This window comes from Protopterus annectens, chromosome 12.part0 (genome assembly GCF_019279795.1).
Source record: "Protopterus annectens isolate FY-2018-M chromosome 12.part0, PAN1.0, whole genome shotgun sequence".
NCBI classification, from domain to species: Eukaryota; Metazoa; Chordata; order Ceratodontiformes; family Protopteridae; genus Protopterus; species Protopterus annectens.
In genome coordinates this window covers 233,524,979-233,543,492 of record NC_056746.1, presented here as the reverse complement: position 1 = coordinate 233,543,492, position 18,514 = coordinate 233,524,979, and the positions used below count along the sequence as shown (strand labels likewise).

The 18,514-nt window shown below is 40.5% G+C and overlaps 1 protein-coding gene across 1 annotated transcript in view; it reads left to right on the top strand.

Annotated features, from left to right (window-relative positions):
• Positions 1-18,514, top strand: part of CCDC78 (coiled-coil domain containing 78) — a 739,645-nt gene that overhangs the window by 352,217 nt on the left and 368,914 nt on the right. The window contains exon 10 of the mRNA XM_044089297.1: positions 14,795-14,881. Coding sequence (XP_043945232.1) covers positions 14,795-14,881 — 87 coding nt within the window. The remainder of the gene's footprint in view (positions 1-14,794; positions 14,882-18,514) is intronic.

The following is an 18,514-nucleotide window of genomic DNA, read 5'->3' as shown; positions in this document are numbered from 1 at the left end:
TGTGTATCTGCCAATGAGAGACCAGTTATGAACTGCTTTGTAAATATGGAAGTTATGGGACAGGTTGTAGGAATGCCATGTGTCACATATGGTGTGGGCAAGGAAGTGTAGTTGATACAGACAGTGTGGGTGTACAGGTTAGGTATGAGTCCAGACCCATCATATGTGGCATCATGACGTATGAGGTCACTGAATCTGGGCCTGTCCTTTGAGGTCACACATGTAACTACACTGTGTGTTGTGGTTCTGCTTTGCATGGCTAGCTGGCTGGTTTTATCACTTACTGTGTCTTCTCAGCATCACAGCAACACTATGTGCTTCTTTTAGCTGAGGAGGTAGTGCTTCCATGTAAGGAGGTCACCCTCATCCCAACTGTCACACAACACTGTCCACCTGTTATTGTACAGCCTGCTAATGGCAGTTGTCCACCAGTCAAGTTTGCAGAGCCATGATGAGCTTGTGTCTGTCCTGTCATGTACAGCCAAGTTCATGCCACTGTAATGCTGCTGATATAATGTATAGGTGTAGAGCTCTGCATACTTGCCTGTCCCATCTGAAGGATGAGGTGCAGTCATGCTATGTCAACCATCCCACAGGAGGTAATAAATGGCTGTCTTGACATATATGTCTGTATTATCTGCAAGGGGGATACATGCCGATAATTCTAAGGAGACTGATCTGTGGCCAGATCTCACCAGGGACGACCTCACATTGGGGGGGCTGTACTGGTCACCCATATTGGTAAACACATGATGCACTATGTTGGTTCCCCATGTGGGGATGCCACAGCACTGCTGCAGGACATTGTAGGTAAGGACCTGGACCATCCTTTGGGCAAGTAAACCTCAGCATAACTAAGCAACAACGTGTTTGTCTGTGCTCTGTACAGACACCTTGCATGACTCTCTTCCTGCAATATGCTGGAAGTAACTGCAGTGCTTACTTGCACAGAGGACAACTAACAGGTGGTGCCAAGTGGTGTCCCCAGATCTCTGAGTCATGTCACCTGAAATGCCATGATAGGAGTTAGCATGGATATGAGCACTGACACTGTTGTACACCAAGTAACACTGGACCAAACACTGTTACTTTTGCTCAAGGCCAGATCATGGCTACTGACTGTAACCGGTAGAGCCAATTGACTGTTACACTATGTAATGGATGTCAGACATATGTCTCACTTCATCAACCATGGCCTGCAAGGCATATGACAATATTAAGCCAGCAGACCTTGCTGGAAACTGTGTACATCATGTACAGAGTGTTATGTCAGCTGGTGTATAGGCAAGTGTCTGACAGTCATACTCTAGGAAGATAGCAGAGGGAGACTTGCGCTGCAGTGATGCCAGTCACCAGTGGGGTTTGCCATCCTCCATTATTGGCGTACCCCTGTCTACCTATTCCCTCTCTGCAGTCACAGCCACTGTCAGTGACCTCTGAGTACATTAGCAGGTGATTGCATATTGGGAGCTGTCAGAGACTCCCACATAGAACCAACAGTTATCCAGGATGGCCTAAGACACAGTCAGTTGTACTTTGAGTCATTGACAATGACTAACTGCCAATGACTGCACAATACTACCCTGTGGGACATCATACACCCCTGCAAAATATTGTAGTGTCCACACACCGCATACAGTTGAGCCATTACACATGGAGTCATGGACATAGAGAGTAATGTAGCCTTTGACTCTCACTAGTCAGTAAGATGTGGGTATGCATTCACTGTTGTACACCCTACACCAACAGGTTTGGGATGTAAATCCCAGACTGTCACTGCTATACTGAAAGTGGCAGCCATCATAGCTATCATTGTGTGCAATGGCACCCTTGCTGTGTCACTACACAGGCATATTATACAACTGTAGCAGCCATACAGGTTCCATGGTTCACCAATGCACAGCATAGATAATATGTCCTATGGAGTCTTTGTCATGACCATACATGTGTAGTCTGTCCCCTAAATTCTTTGGAGGGGCTGTGTCTGGCTCCATACAGGGAGGTGTCAGATCCCACTGTGTACCTTCCATGTATCCATGATAGGATTAACACATGTCTCACCTGCTCTACATTCCTACAACCTCACTGTGGTATACATAGTACATGCTAGAGAGACAGGTATGTAACACAGACAGTACACCCTACATGAAACAGGTTCCCTATGCATGTGAAGCACACTTCTGCTGTGACACATAATGTGCAGGTTACAGAATGGGATCCACAACACTACAATCATAACTGGAGACATGAAACTGTCTGTACTGGACACAGGATATTTGTACATGAGTCATCTCTATCACCACAGATTGTAAATATGTGAGTTCCCAAAACCCTGGTGACACTTATCAAGGGTTGCAGACCTGTTCACATATTAGGGATGCATGAGTACGCTGAATGCTGCCATTGTTCTTGCTAGCCTATTATACACATATGAACCTATGGAGCCATGCACTTGTAGTGTTATACCTTGCTGAAGACATATTCCTGCTGTGCTGACATTCCATCCTGTGCTGCTTTATTGCCACTGTGTATCCATAGATTATCCAAAAAGACACCTAAAACAGAAACATAAATAGGTCTGTCACACACCTGTCATCATGTAAGTATACAGTCATTACAACATCATACAACATAAGGTACACAAAAGCATGTGGCGTGCTCATGACAAATGCCTGCATACAGTATCTGTTGTTAACCACTACAGGTGGCATGGCAAAACAACACTGCATTAGATAAGTACATCTTAACTAATATAGTCACCCTGTATATCAGACACATAGCTTAATTTCCCTGCGTCGATGGCGAGGATGACAGGGATGTGGCATAGGTATCATCACTTGCACATGGTGTTATGTGGGGGTGCAAGAGGCCTAGGCTGACCCAAATAGTTGACAGCATGTGTGTGAGTCAAGAAGGGGAGCAGGTAAGATGGACCATGGAAAGATGCCGTGTGTGTCTGCAGGTGACCTGCATTTGACAGTGGTGTGTAAGTGTGTACGTGTACACAGTCAAGCTCAGTGCTAGCCCTACCTGTGTGTATGTTGGACAGCTTTAGACCATACATGGTAGAGTTGACAGTTCACTGTGTCTGGCCCCAAACATGGGAACAAGCTCTGCCAGGATTTGCACTAGCACCTCCATGACCAAGGTGAGTACCGGTGCTAGCACCTGATGGTAATTGCTATCTGTTGGGACTGTGTCCCCCACAGGAACACCCAGGACTATAAGCCCATGGCCTGCCATGTCATGGTGTGTGGACAGCACACTTCCCTCTATAGTGCTGGATGTACTGCCACTATGGGAGCATGATTGTGCACAGCCACGTGGACTCTCAGCAGATGGGGTTGCTAACCTATATCCATGAGTCTGACACTCAACTCCAACCACATGTTCCAACACAGACAATGTGCTTTCCAAGACAGACAATGTCTAAGCCCACCTTCTGTCCACTGCATCAGTCAACTGATCTGAGGTGTCCCCAGTGCAGTGGACGCAGTCATGGATGTCAGACTGTCCTGCATCCATAACCCTAAGCATACATCTGGTGTTCCAGTCAGAACATGCCTGTGGCTCCATGACAGCCCAAAACATGCACCAAGTGGACCATGATGTGACACCTGCAACAGGTGGTGGATGGACAGGAGACCTCCTACAAGCACCCCTGTCAATCTGCCTGTGTAGGACCTTGCCAGCCCTCTGGCTGTGGCCAATGTCTACACTCACTGGAGCCATAGTTGCCACACTTTCCTGTTCAATGTCCCCACCCTGCAACTGTCCAATATCTGTGGCCTCCGGGGCTGGGTATGTGTGGGCATACTGACTGTGTGTGGTGAGGCATAAGAGGGTTGTCTACCTCTGGGACAGATTCAGCCCCCAACACCCCCACCTGTGCCTCATTTTAATTTAATTACTTTTTAAGCAAGTTTGAGTGGTGCAGCTTGCAGCTCTACTGAAACACACTTAATGACTGTAACTGGCAATTACTATGTTTTCTTTAAATCACCTGTTTTAATTACAAGTTCTGTGGCATGGCAGGCTAATGCAGTGGTATGCAGGTGCGATAGTATTGGGTTCAAAAGATGGGACATGTGTTTATTTTGTAAGTGTGTATTACAAGTTTAAAAAACACATATAGTCAATATAGCTGTATTTAGCTGAGCTTAGCGAAGCTGTACGACCTGGCATGCCATGCAGAAGGTGCTAAAAAAATATAAAGAGAAAAAAAATGGGGAGATAGGAAAGTGGTGAAATGGAATGCAAGCAGGGGGAAAAACATAGTGAAAGGTGGGTAGGGATGTGCAGGATGGATGTAGAAAAGAACCATAGTTATCCATTTCTTGTACAGCAACAACTGTGCACTTTGATAGAATTTGTACAACTTTGAACTCTCAACCCCAGAGAGAGGGGTGAGGACAACATTACTGAATTGTCAAGCTAATTGAACCAAATTATGTGTGTCCAGTGGACATGTGTGCAAAATGGAGAGCTAGGTATGGGACATTTTTTTTTGGGACGTATGGGGGAGGTAAGTTGGGTAGGTGAGGATTCATTTGCAGACAGACAAGATGGACAAGACAGCAGACAGGGGTGGTGTGTGACACTTGAGGAGGGTGAACACCTTAATTAGGGAGGGTGTTGTGGATCCAAGTCCCATGTGCCTCCAGACAGCAGCAGCATGACTCACATCCCTAACTATGGTACTGTCAGCACTGCTCATTCACTGTCCTAAGGGTGGCAGTGCTGGAGGCTGGACACCGGGGAGAGGCTGCCCCACCAGGTTGGCCAGCATACCCTCAATCCAGTGCACCTGGCAGTCAAACCCACAGTAGACCATCCTGCACACCAAGACCAGCAGCTCATCCCAGATGACAACACCCCATCCACCAGCTCTCCCAGATGGGGCCAGACCCCGTCCCATGGGGCACTGCTACCCAACACCCCAGGTGGTGGAGGGACAGCAGATGGGGCACCACCAGTGTGGGTCCCAGATATCCTAGGACCTGGTGCCACAGCCAGTTAAGGCAAGGTCAGGGGATCAGCCAGAACCGGCCTACCTTGATGTGCTGTGGTGAATGAGGTATAGTAATAAGTTAAGGTTAGTAATATCCAAACCATTGTTAATATTAACATAATGGAACATCATTTTAATTCATACAAATACATATTAATGTATAGTATGTACAATACAACAGTAAATAACATAACAGTCAGTACGTTAGCATGCCAGTAAGAAGTAAACCATAAGGGCAACGAAATAGTTTAACAAAGTACGTTAATAGTGAATCATAATAACACATAACAATAATACATCACATTTTGTAAAAATATAGTTAGTTTAACAACATAAGTTAATATTAAATCATAATAATAAATAACGATTATAAATAAATGAAGTTAAGGGTGGGAAGAGAGAGAGAGAAGCAATTCATTACTGACCATGCAGACTATAACCCTGAAACCACTGATACTAAGTACTCTACAGGCGTGTAGTGTCCGTTCTGAGTACAGTGACTATAATTCTCCTATACCTGATATAGCACATACATACCTCTCAAGCTGTTAACATGGGTCAGTATGAGCCAAGGAATGACAACTGCAAGTATGCTATTACACAGAACACTTTCATATAATGTGGACTTCTATAACTGTCAAGGAATTCTGAAAGCATATTTGGTAATACATTGCATTCTAGGTAATCATTTTTCTGGTAATCCTGTGACAGATGGATTAGGCAGTTTTAATTACATTATGCGAAATTGTGACACTTGAGAGGCATGTTTGTGTACAGTACATAATCTCAGCATCTGTCATGCCTTAGTTGGCAGGCATGGGAATAGAAACCAATAGCTGTGACTGCAAGGGACATCTGCAAAAAATATATATTTTATTTGTATTGCTGATAACTGTCTGTGAAATGTTAGCACAATCATATCTGCTCATAATATGGGATACCTCAACTATATACCATATACCATTTGCTCCTGGAGTGGGAGAAAAAGACAGCATTATGTCACTGAATTTGTTTTGCATTCTAGAACTATTACAGTGCTATACTTGACTGCAGTGACAGTAGAACACACATGCAGGGCATACAACTGTACTGCATATATTGAAACAAATCTCTTTAGGAATCAACTATGCTGCTTAACACTTTATTGGTATCGCTGATAAGTGTCTGTGAAATGTAACCACAATCATATCTGTTCATAACATGGGCTACATTGCCCATATACCTTTTGTTCCTGGAGTGGGAGAAAAAGACAGCATTATGTGAATGAATTAATTTTGCATTCCAGAACTATTACAATGGTATACCTGACTGCAGTGACAGCAGAACACACATGCATGGAATATGGCCATAATGCATTTATTAAAACAGATTTCTGTAGGAATTAACAATGATGCTTAACACTTTATTGGTATTGCTGATAAATGTCTGAGAAGTCCACACGATATCTGCCCGTAGACTGAGCTACCTCAGCCATATACCTTTATTACCTAAAGTAGGAGGAACAGAGAGCTTTATGTGACTGATATTGTCCTGGAGACAGTCTTGGACCATACTACGAGTTAAACAATACAGTTTGTAGACCATTACTTTTGCATTCTACAGCTATTACAGTGTTACACTTGACAGAAGCAACCTTACCATAGACAAGTAATGCATACAGCACTACTGCAATGGTTATGACAACACAATCCTGCTATACACCATTTTGCTTACTGTTATTAGTTTTGTTGATTGTTTATTGCAATGCAGTTGTTATTGTCCACTTATTACACTACAGTTCTACTTTCCCATTTTTGCACTACAGTTTTTATGGTGTATGCTTTATTGCAGTAAATGCTTTACTCTTTCTTGCTTATTGCACTACAGTTAGCATAATAAATCTGTACATACCACACTCACAGTGCAACCTGGCCAGGCACCTGGCATGGGACTCGACATTGTGAGCCCTCTCAGCTGCAGCTGTGACATCATCTTGTATATTGGTAAAACAGAGGAAAAGATACTTACACATTTGTGGGGCATTCCCAACTCTAGCTTTTTGGACCCAGGTGTCCAAGGTTCCCCTCTTTCTCCTCTTCATGTTGTCATAATGGTGATTACACTGCTCACCTGTACGGGGGATATCAGTAACACTGGTGAGTTCCCTGGCCAACCAGTGCCAGGCCATCACCTTACACTCCAAGTCCTGGAAACCACCCTGCAGAAGCCTGGGTTCATGATTTTTTTTTTTACCAGGAGCCCAACAAAGACCCTGTACTCCTGAATACCCTATCTCTGCACCTGAAAGCGCACATCATCACCAGCACCGCCTGCTATATCACCAGTTGATCAGACTCCAATGACTGTTGCAGAATCCCCACCTATTGTGCCTAATATAGGCTGTTTTTCCACCCTTACACATCACAGAGTAACATTCAAAAAGTGCTGCTTTGCTTAGCAGCTCTCAAACCAGGTAAGTGCAGCTAAGCAGTGCGAAAACTCACACAACCTGGGTTTAGCTCAGCTTAGCAATGTACAAACCAAACAGTACAGCAGTGCCATATTTCACAAATTTGTTTGCAAAATTAAGCATATATAATAAATTAATTTATAGACATCTTATCATTCCTACAGACTTGAACCCAGGACCTACTAAACATTAGACTGTATCTCTATCCATTTAGCTACTTGGATATTATGAAAACTAGTATACCTTCACATATACTACTGGGATACCTGTTAGTGTTGCTAAGCACTGCAGTGCACCACGCAAATGCACTTTAATAAACCCAGACATGAATAATTAATTACATCCAGTTTCTATTTTTATATGTCTAGCAATTGTCGCCTATGTATGTATGAGCGCTGCTCGGCTTTGATGTGCTCCGCACTGCGCTGCACAAACAGCAATTAAAAATATATATATTTAAAATTACAACAATATGTAATTATGATAATAATGACATCTGGTTTCTATTTTTAGATGTTTGGCAGGTATCAGCTGTCTACATGTGAGCACAGCTTGGCATTGCTGCACTCTGCACCACACTGCTCAAACATGCAAAAAATGGAAAATAAAAGAATTAAAATAAAATATTACACATTTGACCCAATTCACAGCATTTCAACAGTTGTGGGGAGCAGTACAGGCTATCCACAACCATGGGTAGCCTCTACACTTCCCCTACATGGAGTCAATAACCCTGTTCCTATGCTCTCTTTCGGCAGTGCACCATCATTAGTATGCATGGCGCCCAGCCGAGGGGGAACCATGGCTGTGTACACTAATACATTCCATGTAGGCTCTACACGGAGCCTACACAGATTTATTAAATCCTGGGGTCAGTCTTTTAGGCACAATTGTTTCATTAATGCAGCTCAAAGTATTTATTCTTGACAACAAGGGCTCAATATTTCTCAACGAGCTATGTTTGAAATAAGGGCAGTATCTTATGCCCCTTTTAAATCTGAAGTAGCGTATGTATTTCAATTAATTTAGCATGTGACATCATTGCATTTTAAATATTTAAAAGATTGCACTAAGCTTTTTAGTTATTATTGGCCTGAAGAAGACCACCAGTTGAAAGAGCTTGCCGTTTTATTTTATTTAATAAATATTCTATTACCTCCGCTAAACGCTTGTTTTTATTTGGCTGCTCATGACAAGTTATCGTTTTGTGGAGTGGTATTGACGAGAGCTAGTGTTTGTGCTACTAGTAAGACGCTGTATTTGGATGTCAGCAACTGCCTGCACAGGCTTTCTTTCATGAAGAGACACTCGATTTTGATGCGTTTTGCATCTGAAATTTTACAGTGAATTACCTGGGACATTATATATACTCTGCACATTGCTTCCCACACATTTTCTTTCTATTTTTTCAATATTTCTTGAGACACTTCTCCATTTCAAACAAATGCCCTCTAAAATCTTTTACATCAACATTGTCCACTGCATCTTCATTAAAATCAGCAAAAGGATTGTAATTGTGCTTTAACAAGGCAGCAACATCTTTAAATTTATAGGAACTCATTACCTGTGGAAACTGATGTGGGTTACCATTTATTTTCACAACTATTCTAACATCATCTTCGAACTGCTAGATTCCCTCAGTCTACCTTTATTTCTCTGACTAAATGATTCACTGCTGAGCAGTCAAGTTCTCCAAAGTCTTATTCATTCCATTCAAAGTAGAAATAAGCACCTTCAGCATATTATCTTGAGTTCAGACACAGAATGCAAAGTAATGTCCAATAATTCATCTCTACCACCCATAGCCATGGTGCAGCCAGGAAAAATGACACCAATAACAATACACCAGGACTAAACGACAAGAGGTATAAAAACACACTAAACTTAAAAAAGCACTCAAGAACAATAGGCAGCAGGTAGTTAAATCGACAACTTCAAGTATTTAGCGTAAAAAGCCTTTAATCATACACATTCATCATAAACTGATTTTCAGAAATCAAATCAATAAAAGACTTCTGAAATATTAAGTATTTAAACAATCACTAACCAATGAAATAACACACTTAATTAACAAAAACAATTAAGCAATTTAAAGCTATAACATAGGTAAAAATGTTAAAAAGGTACAAATGTAAAATAGCTGCACATTAACAGTAAAACAAAATAGATATTAATTAATAAATGAAATACCATCTACACTTTTTACTGATTGTTGACTTTACGCCTCTTCTCTTTTAAAAAAGCATTTAATTTTAACACTCTCATTCAACCCAGGGTACTTGTCTGCATTTAATTTTATTTGCCCCTGGGTCTCAGTACTTTCTAATTTGTTTTTATAATCACCTTCCATCATGTCCTTTAGCAAACATGACTTTTTATCGCTATTACAGAACTCTGAATGTTTATATAGGGCATTGTTTGTTTGTGTCTGTAGATGGTATTTAATTTATTAATTATCATCTGTTTTGTTTTAGTGTTAATGTGCAGCTGTTTTGCCTTTGTACCTTTTTACCATTTTTATGTTTTTACATGTGTTATACCTTTAAGTGACTTAATTGTTTTTGTTAACTAAGTGTGTTATTTCATTGGTTAGTGATTGCTTAAATACTTAATGTTTCAGAAGTGTTTTATTGATTTGATTCCTGAAGAAGCCAGTTTTGACGAAAGCATGAGATTAAAGGCTTTTATGCTAAAAACTTGAAGTGCTTGTTGATTTAACCACCTGTTGCCTATTGTTCTTGAGTGTTTTTTAGGTTTGGTGTGTTTTTATACATACATACATATATATATATATATATATATATATATATATATATACACATATAATAATAATATACATATAATATGTTTTTATATTTATGTTTTATATATATAATGTTGTTCAGTCCTGGTATACTGTTAGAATTGTGAAAGTGTGACTAATATTTTGGCTTCAGTTTCCTCTTGTGAGGAAAATCTGCATTGTAATGTTTGGTTTCTTCTATTTCTCAAGCCACTACTTATTTTATGAAGTGTATTTATGATTCTGTAGATACTACTTCCAGGGCTGCTGCCACTACATTCTCAGACCTCCCCTCAAAGATGTCAAAAATGAAATTTAAATTCTCCCTTGGGTAAAGATTTAGTTCTTGGATCCTCCGCTGCAGAGGTTTGCAGAAAGTATGATGAGGGAGGTAAGCTAATTCAGGGAATTTCTCAGATTTTTCAGCCCTGTTCTCTGAATTTTCCAAGGGGTTCTCGGCTCCCTCATCTAATTTTGAAAAGAAAGAAAATAAACAGTGTCAGCAAAATGCTATTAAGCAGACATTTAAAAAGCAATGTCATGGAAGTTTCCAAAGGAAAGCAGGAATCCCACTGAACAAAGGGCAGTCAAACAAGTTAAAATGACTATACAAAGGGCCTTGTTTCCCTATCCCACTCTGGCAGTCCCGTATCCCTTCCCGAAGCTCTAAATCTCCATTTCTGTCTTTGGCAGCAGATTGTTTCAGACAAATGGATGCTGAATATGATCCATCTAGGATACAGAGGGTGGTGGGAGGAATTTCCTCCTTTTCAAGGGATTCTTCCATACCTGCCAGACTCAAAGGGTAATGGAAACAGTTTTTTCTCCTCAGTTAGGGAATGAGTTTACTCAAGAATGTTTTTATTGTCAAAGAAAGAAAACTCCTGGAGACCAGTTCTGGATCTTTCTTTCCTGAATTAGTTTGTGATACTTTCCAAGTTTATAATGCTTTTGCTTAACAAGCTATTACCTATCTTTCCTCATTTGAGTTTTGTAGTAACTTTAGATTAAAAAAAATGCAAATCATCACATTTCTAAAGTTTTGTCTGTTTGGATGGCATTATCAGTTCTCTGTCTTAGCCTTTGGGCTATCCACTGCTCCAAGGTTGTTCACAAAGTGTCTATCTCCTGTTACAGCCCATTCCAGATTACAGAGTATCCACATTTGTACATATTTAGATAACTTGATAAACTTTACAGAGTCTTTTTCAAAATGTTAGGAATCTCTCACCTGGATAAGAGATCTCCTACACTGGCTGGGATTCCAAGAGAACATTCAAGTCTTTTTGACTCCATCACACAGGATTGTGTTTTGGGGTCCCTGTTAGACACCTCAGGGCAAAGAGCTTTTCTTCCACAGGAAGATGATAGACTGTGTGTAGACATCAAATTTATCAGAATCCAGGTCTCCCATTCTTCTCTCCTGCTCCAAAGCAGTCAGTCATTGCAGAAACCTCAGACTATGCTTAGGAAATAGTGTCAATGGGTGTAGAAGTGCAGGGTCTGTGGGACAATAAAGAGAGGCCAAAACACATAAATATAAAATAGATGCTAGGTCCTATAAGGGCTCTCAACTCTCTGAATCATCTATGGCTCCCAGGAATTCTTCAAGGGGTTACAGGCAATACCACAGTGTTGTGGTATATAAACAAGGAAATGGGAATCAGATCTTATCCCCTATGCAGACTAGCCATGTTAGCATGGCATATAGCTTAACAGTATAACTTCACTATACATGCATCTTACATTCTATCAGAACAAAATTGTGTCAGACAAGCTGAGAGGGACTAAAGCAGACACTCACTAATGGAAACTGAATCGGAGGGTCTTCCAAGATTTCATCCATCTGTGGGAAAATCTTCAGATCAATATTTTGCCTCCTTCTATACATTCAACAGGCAAAATTCTATTCCAGGGCTCCACATAAGAAGGCCTGGAAGACAGAAGCCTTTTACGTATGCTTTTCTACCATTTCCACTGATTTCCAGGGTACTTCTGAAGAGTCAGAAGCATTCCCCAAAGATCACTGTGGTGATCCCCTTCTGGCCCAGGCAACAATGGCTCTTCCTTCTTTTGGAAATGGCCAGAGCAATTATCACAAGCTTCCTCACAGATTGAATTTACTCAGACAAGATCAGGTGTGTTTGCCACATCCCAACCACAAAACAGCTACCACTGACTGCCTAGATGACAGGATTGTAATACCATTTAGGTGCCTGTTTATTGAGAACTGCAGCAGGTACTAATGGAAACAAGAAAGCCTGCTACTAGAAAACCATACAGAAGTAAATGGAAAAGTTTTATTAGTTGGTGCCAACAAAACAACCAGCACCTATTCAGGGCTTGTTTTTCTCTAGTTTTACAGTATTTGTGTGAGTTACTATCCTATGGCCTGTCTTACTCCAATGTCAAGGTTCATTTGTTGGCCATTTCAGCATGTCTAGCCATGGATCCCATCTTTAAATGCGAGCTCATGTGAAAATGTTTTTGAAAGGGGTGCTACATAAGAAGACTGCTAAGAAATTGATGGTTCCTCTTTGGGAATCTTATTTTTGTGTTAGAAAGGCTAACACTTACTCCATTTGAACCAGCTCGTCTGGCTGACTTGAGGTTCTTAACATGGAAAACTTTTTTGCTGGTTGCTCTGACCTCTGCAAGAAAAGTTTCAGAAATGCAAACTTTTATAGTGGGGGTTGGTTTAGCACAATGACAAAGGTCTTCACCTCATAAACACAATATACACTATATGGAAAATCTTGATGAATGGATGGGAAATAGGAAATACACCCCGGGGATCACTTCTGTGTCTCTGCTCGACAGTGGCACAGGAAAATAACTTTCTTGGGTGGCGTAAGCCAGGGAACCTTGTTGGCTAGGCTTGCGTAGGCCCTTGGGCTGATAGCCTAGTACCTACCTATGAACCTATGAACCTATGATTCTGACTTCAGAATACTGACTAGGCATGAAATGGCCCTTCAAGGCAGTTTGCCTAATAGTCACCTGTGAACCTTATCTCATCTTTAACAGAGACAGGGTTTGTTTGAAAACTAATCCTTCTTTTATGCCTAAAGTGGTATCCCAATTTACTTTAAGCCAATCTGTTCATCTCCTTGTTTTCCTTCCAAAACCCAAAAATGAGGGAGAAAGGATATTTCATACATTGGATGTCCACTGACAACTTAGGTGCTATCCTGACAAAGCAAAATCTTTCACAACTTGTAATCAGTTGTTCATTTTTGTGAAAGTGAGAAGATGGGACAATTTGAGTCAAAGTAGACTATTTCCAAATAGTTGTCTTAGGCTATTAACTTTTGTTATTGCCACCACAACAAAACTATTCCAGGCAGGGCCATGGCTTCATCTATGTTTTTTGGAAAGGATTGATGAAAGAACAACTTGGTCCTCTCTACATACGTTTACTAGTAGACTAGTTTTTTTTCTCCAAGTCTAGAACTGGCTTTGTAAGACCAATCTCCTGGAGGTCCTGGACTGTTCCCTTTCACCTCCCTATTATTTTAAGCTAAGGTAATCTACCCATGTAGCTTAGGCACTGCAGAAGTGATCCATATGAAGAACACAGTACAGTCAGGAGCGGCCTTTGGTCAACTGGTGCCCTAGGCAAAAGAGTTCCACAGCGCCCCCCAGCACACCACTCAGTGGCCCCAGCCTGGTCTACTTACAGCCAACATATACTGGAAAGCGCCCCTGCTAGAGCTGCGCCCTAGGCGGCCACCTAGTTGGCCTATGCCTAAGGCCGGTTATGAGTACAGTTGTGAAAGTAAACTTACAATAATAGTAAATACTGGAAATGATCACTGCTGCAGTAGCTGCTCCCAAACCTCTACCCCACCCCACCCCTGTTTTATGTATGTGTGTTTTTTTTTATGTCAGGGTGTGGACATGTACTTTTAGTTTTCCAAGAAATGTCTCTCAGGGGTCAGCCCTCATGTTTCAGTTGGAATTAAATCTCTGAATGGATGGGTGTCCAAACCTATCTTTTTAGTCAGCTCCACTCGAGCTAATGGCTTGGGTGCATGAAAGGTGCCCTGAAGCTTTGGATACTGGCTGGTATGATATCCTTAACAGGGTATGACACATATAACATAGCCTACTACATCAGTGATCATTTGAATATCTATTGTTATGCCAAGTTTACTTATACAACTGAACTTTTTATCTGCCTATCAACATTTATGTGGATTCAACTACATTCCCTGCTATGCACATGTGAGACTGAAGATTATTTTCTAAGCCCCTTAAATGTCATTGTCTGCAATTGCTGGAGTCTTTCCAAGACGCTCCTTAGTGTAACACCATGTCGATATGAAATCTTTAAAATATCCTTTATAGCCTAAATTTGATTATCTAATTTATTTGATTAATGCATTAGTGTTTTAGTTAGAACCCCTTTAATTAAGTAAAATTTAGAAGTACAGATTTGACATTACAATTTTGTACAGTTGCTGCATGACTGATTGAATTCTTTCTCGTCAAGTATGCCTGGGTGCTGTAGGGAAACTAACACTCACCACTTGATTCCTTACCATTTCAGATTTCCAAGGATCTTATTGAGCTGCAGATTCAGATGAATAACATGAGGGAGCAGTATGAAGCTGAGATTTTTGAGCTGAAGAATGCGGTAATGCATTGTTTAGATTTTTTTAATACTGTTTGTCACGCTTAGAATTGTCTGTAATTCCTCTATTTAATGCTGTTTGGAAGCTGTAGAAGCAAAGCTCATTTCCAGTGGATACCAGGGGAGAGAATCTCTCATTCTTAAATAAATCAGTCTGATAAAAACAATAAAGGGAATAATGCATAAGTAAATTATTCAATACCATAAACATGAATATAGTCACGTTGTCAAAAATAAGAAAGACTGTAAATAAGCAAGCATAACAAATATATATAAAACAAGAAATATATTTATAACAGTACTATACAGAGGCCATTTTAGACTGAGATACACTGGTTGTCAGAAACTAACAGTATAAGTTATTATTAAATTAAATAAATATGCTGAAGAGGGGATAGCACAAGGGTGCAGCATTTACTGTCACCGTTTCACGGCGCTCAGTTTTCCTGCTCAGTTCACAGCTAAGCTTTCTTCTGTGTGGAGTCTGCATGCCATCCCATCATTTTTTGTGGGATTTCATGGTGTACCAGTTTCCTTCCCTATCCCACAGATACGCAGTAGGTGAATTGGCAATCCTCCAAATTGACCTGCATAAGTAAGTTTGCATCTGTACATCCTGTGATGGATTGGTGTCCCACCCTGGAGTATTTTCTTTCTACTTTGTGCCCAGTGAGTGTTGGCATAGGCTTGAGTACCCATTGACCCCTAGATGGACTGGTCTAAGGACCACTTTCAGCCATGATCCAGTCCACTTGGCAAAGACATTACAAAACTTGTAAAGGTTATTCTATACAGCAGCAGATTAACATAATGCACATACAGACAAGCAAAAAACCTAACTGAATTGGGTAGGTCAATTGTGCATGGTTGTAGAACAAAGATATTCAAAAGTATACTAAGACCTACACTGTAAAAAAAAATCAGTAACATGAGTAACATTACAGAAAAAAGAAAGGGAAGAGGAGGAGGAGAGGGAGACATAAAATGAGGAACTACGGGCATGACTAAAAGGGAAATCTGTAAGGGAATTATACACAACAGTGAGAGGAATGTCCATTAGATAGGCCATGCAGAGGATAACTGACCAATTTGAATGGAATTTGATTTTTTGTTTAAATTGCATTGCAGGAAGATGAAAAGGGTCTGATATTATGGAAATTTCATTCCACACAGGAGGAACATGATATTCAAAGAGAGCACACACATACCTGTTCCTGGATGTGCATGTTTGGATGAAGCCAAGATTCCATGACCTTAGAGTCTGGGTTGGGTTGTACAAGTTAAAGTCAGTGGTAACTCAACATACTTTATGGGGTAAACATAAAGTTGTGTGGGTAAAATGGAAATGAGTCATAATAAAGTGATTACTAAATGCAGACAATCCAAGTGTTCCAAGGGGACAGCAGTGATGAGTGTGTTGGCTGTTTTGTTCTAGACTCATGTTTTGTAGAATGACCATCAAAAAGTTAGTAAAAGAGTGAGTGGCACATACAGAGGGAGGAGTTAACATTACTACAGCAGTTTTAATCTTAGTCATAGTAGTCACATGGCTGGAGGATGCAGACAGTACACCTAGCTCTGGTTGGTCCTATTCATGACTGTTTTAAATGAAGTTGAAACCTTAATGATAAATCAGGGACAGCATCCAGGATATTTGTAGATTCCTCTATTCTGATGGGTGAGATAGACGTGAAAGATGTCCTAAAGTGGGAAGTATCACAGGTAGTAAGTAGAGTTGGTATTAAAATGATACAGTAAGTTTTTGCATCTTAAGATGGGTGACCTATGTAAAGACCATCTTTCAATATGGCTGACACAGCATTGCAAACATATACATGCTTGGGTGATTGAGGTGGCAGGGAACAGGAAACTGGATTTATCTGCATAACATACTAAATCAGCATGACCAGAACTGAGACTTATCATTACTAAAGACACAAAAGGTGGGAAGCAGACCCTTGGAGGTCATCCTTACTGACTGGCAGAGAGATAGAAGGACATGACTCTCGATGCTCTCAGTGTAGCATATGTTTTAATTAAATAGTAAATCAGGCGATTAAGGTTCAAGCATGGACAGGGCATAGAACCTGCTGAGTAGAAAGAGATATTTGTTCACACTGAATACTTTTGATATGTCAAGGAATAAGGTTCTAGCCAAATTACATGATTTTAGATCTTCACATATGACTTCTTGTGTGAGGAATATGACAGTATGTGTGTCAGAGTGTGGACCAAGACTGTGTTGGGGCTAGCCCTGGAGATTCTGTAAGTGACAAGTTTAGTATTACAATCTTTTTCCACAATCTTAGAGAAAAGGCAGAGAAGATCAGTGTGAGTGTAATTGCTATGTTTAGCTCAAGTGCCATATTTATGATGTGAAATTAATGTGGATACCTTTACATTTTAAGAACAAAGATACCTAAACATCCTGTAGGTATTTATTGGTAAAAGTGAAGATTGACAGTAATAGGAATTGCTTCTTTCAGAAGAGAGCGTATATGTTATCCACTGCCAGCAAACAGGATTTTAGCTTTGACCAGAAACATTTGGACCTCATGGTAAGAAGTGGGTCGAGGCTTAAAAGGTGATAATTTATCCAAGCTAGTTACACATTGCTGTGGCAAATCAGATATTTCATAATTTTTATATGATATACTCAAAAGCGTAAGAGAACATTGCCTAGATGACCCAGGTATAATTAGCTACCCAGGCACTGTAGGAGCTGATGAATATAAGACAGGAATGACACAGTGAGTGCATGTGCTCCTCTTCAAGGGGAAATGAGAGGGAAGATGTGTTGAGATCACACTTCGACAGGCGTCTGGTGGAAATTGGGAGCTGAGGATGTATTAATCAGTAACACAAATGGCAAAATGTAGGAAAAGTGTCATCATGGATATGTGAATAACTCCTTTGCCATTCCCCATTGCATATCTATGTGCAACATCACCAACTCATCTAGGAGAAAAATTAGGACAGTCTACAGAGGCTTAATGCCTGCCCATAATAGGGTGGCCTCTGTATAGCTGCTTCTTGCCAGGTTGCAGGTTATTCTAAGCCTTACTACCAAGGGCATTTCCAGCCTGAACAGACATGAATTACCTGACAAAAGGGACATGTCTGAGGTAAACCCTGACTGTGGCAGTGACCCTAGGGAGACTGGAACAATCAGATGTGGGATATGAACCATGCATAATAGTGAGTGACCCTGCCAAACCAACCTCAATTTTTTTTAAAAAAGGAAGCTAAAGAAATTGTTTTGTGGTTTGGGGGTATAAATTTGCCAAGCTTTGCCTTTTGTCATTGTTTTCTACCTTCTAGAAGTGTTTGAAGAAGGTTTGTTTTTATTACACTTATTCATGTTATCAAGTGAGACAGGCAGATACAGAAAATAAGTAATAATAACAGAAAGGTGATACAGAATGCATAATTATCCAGTTACTTTCTGGTAATTACAACCCCGCATTTAAAACCAGTCCTATTCTGAGTATTTAATTGAGGTCTAAATAACTACATTAAGGTACCAAGTACAACATTGTAATTAACCATTTATGTAAACCACATTTCTTTGTGCAGCAAATGGGAAGTTAGCTGCATCATAGTACTGAGTAGATATGAAGGGAAAATGATGCATGG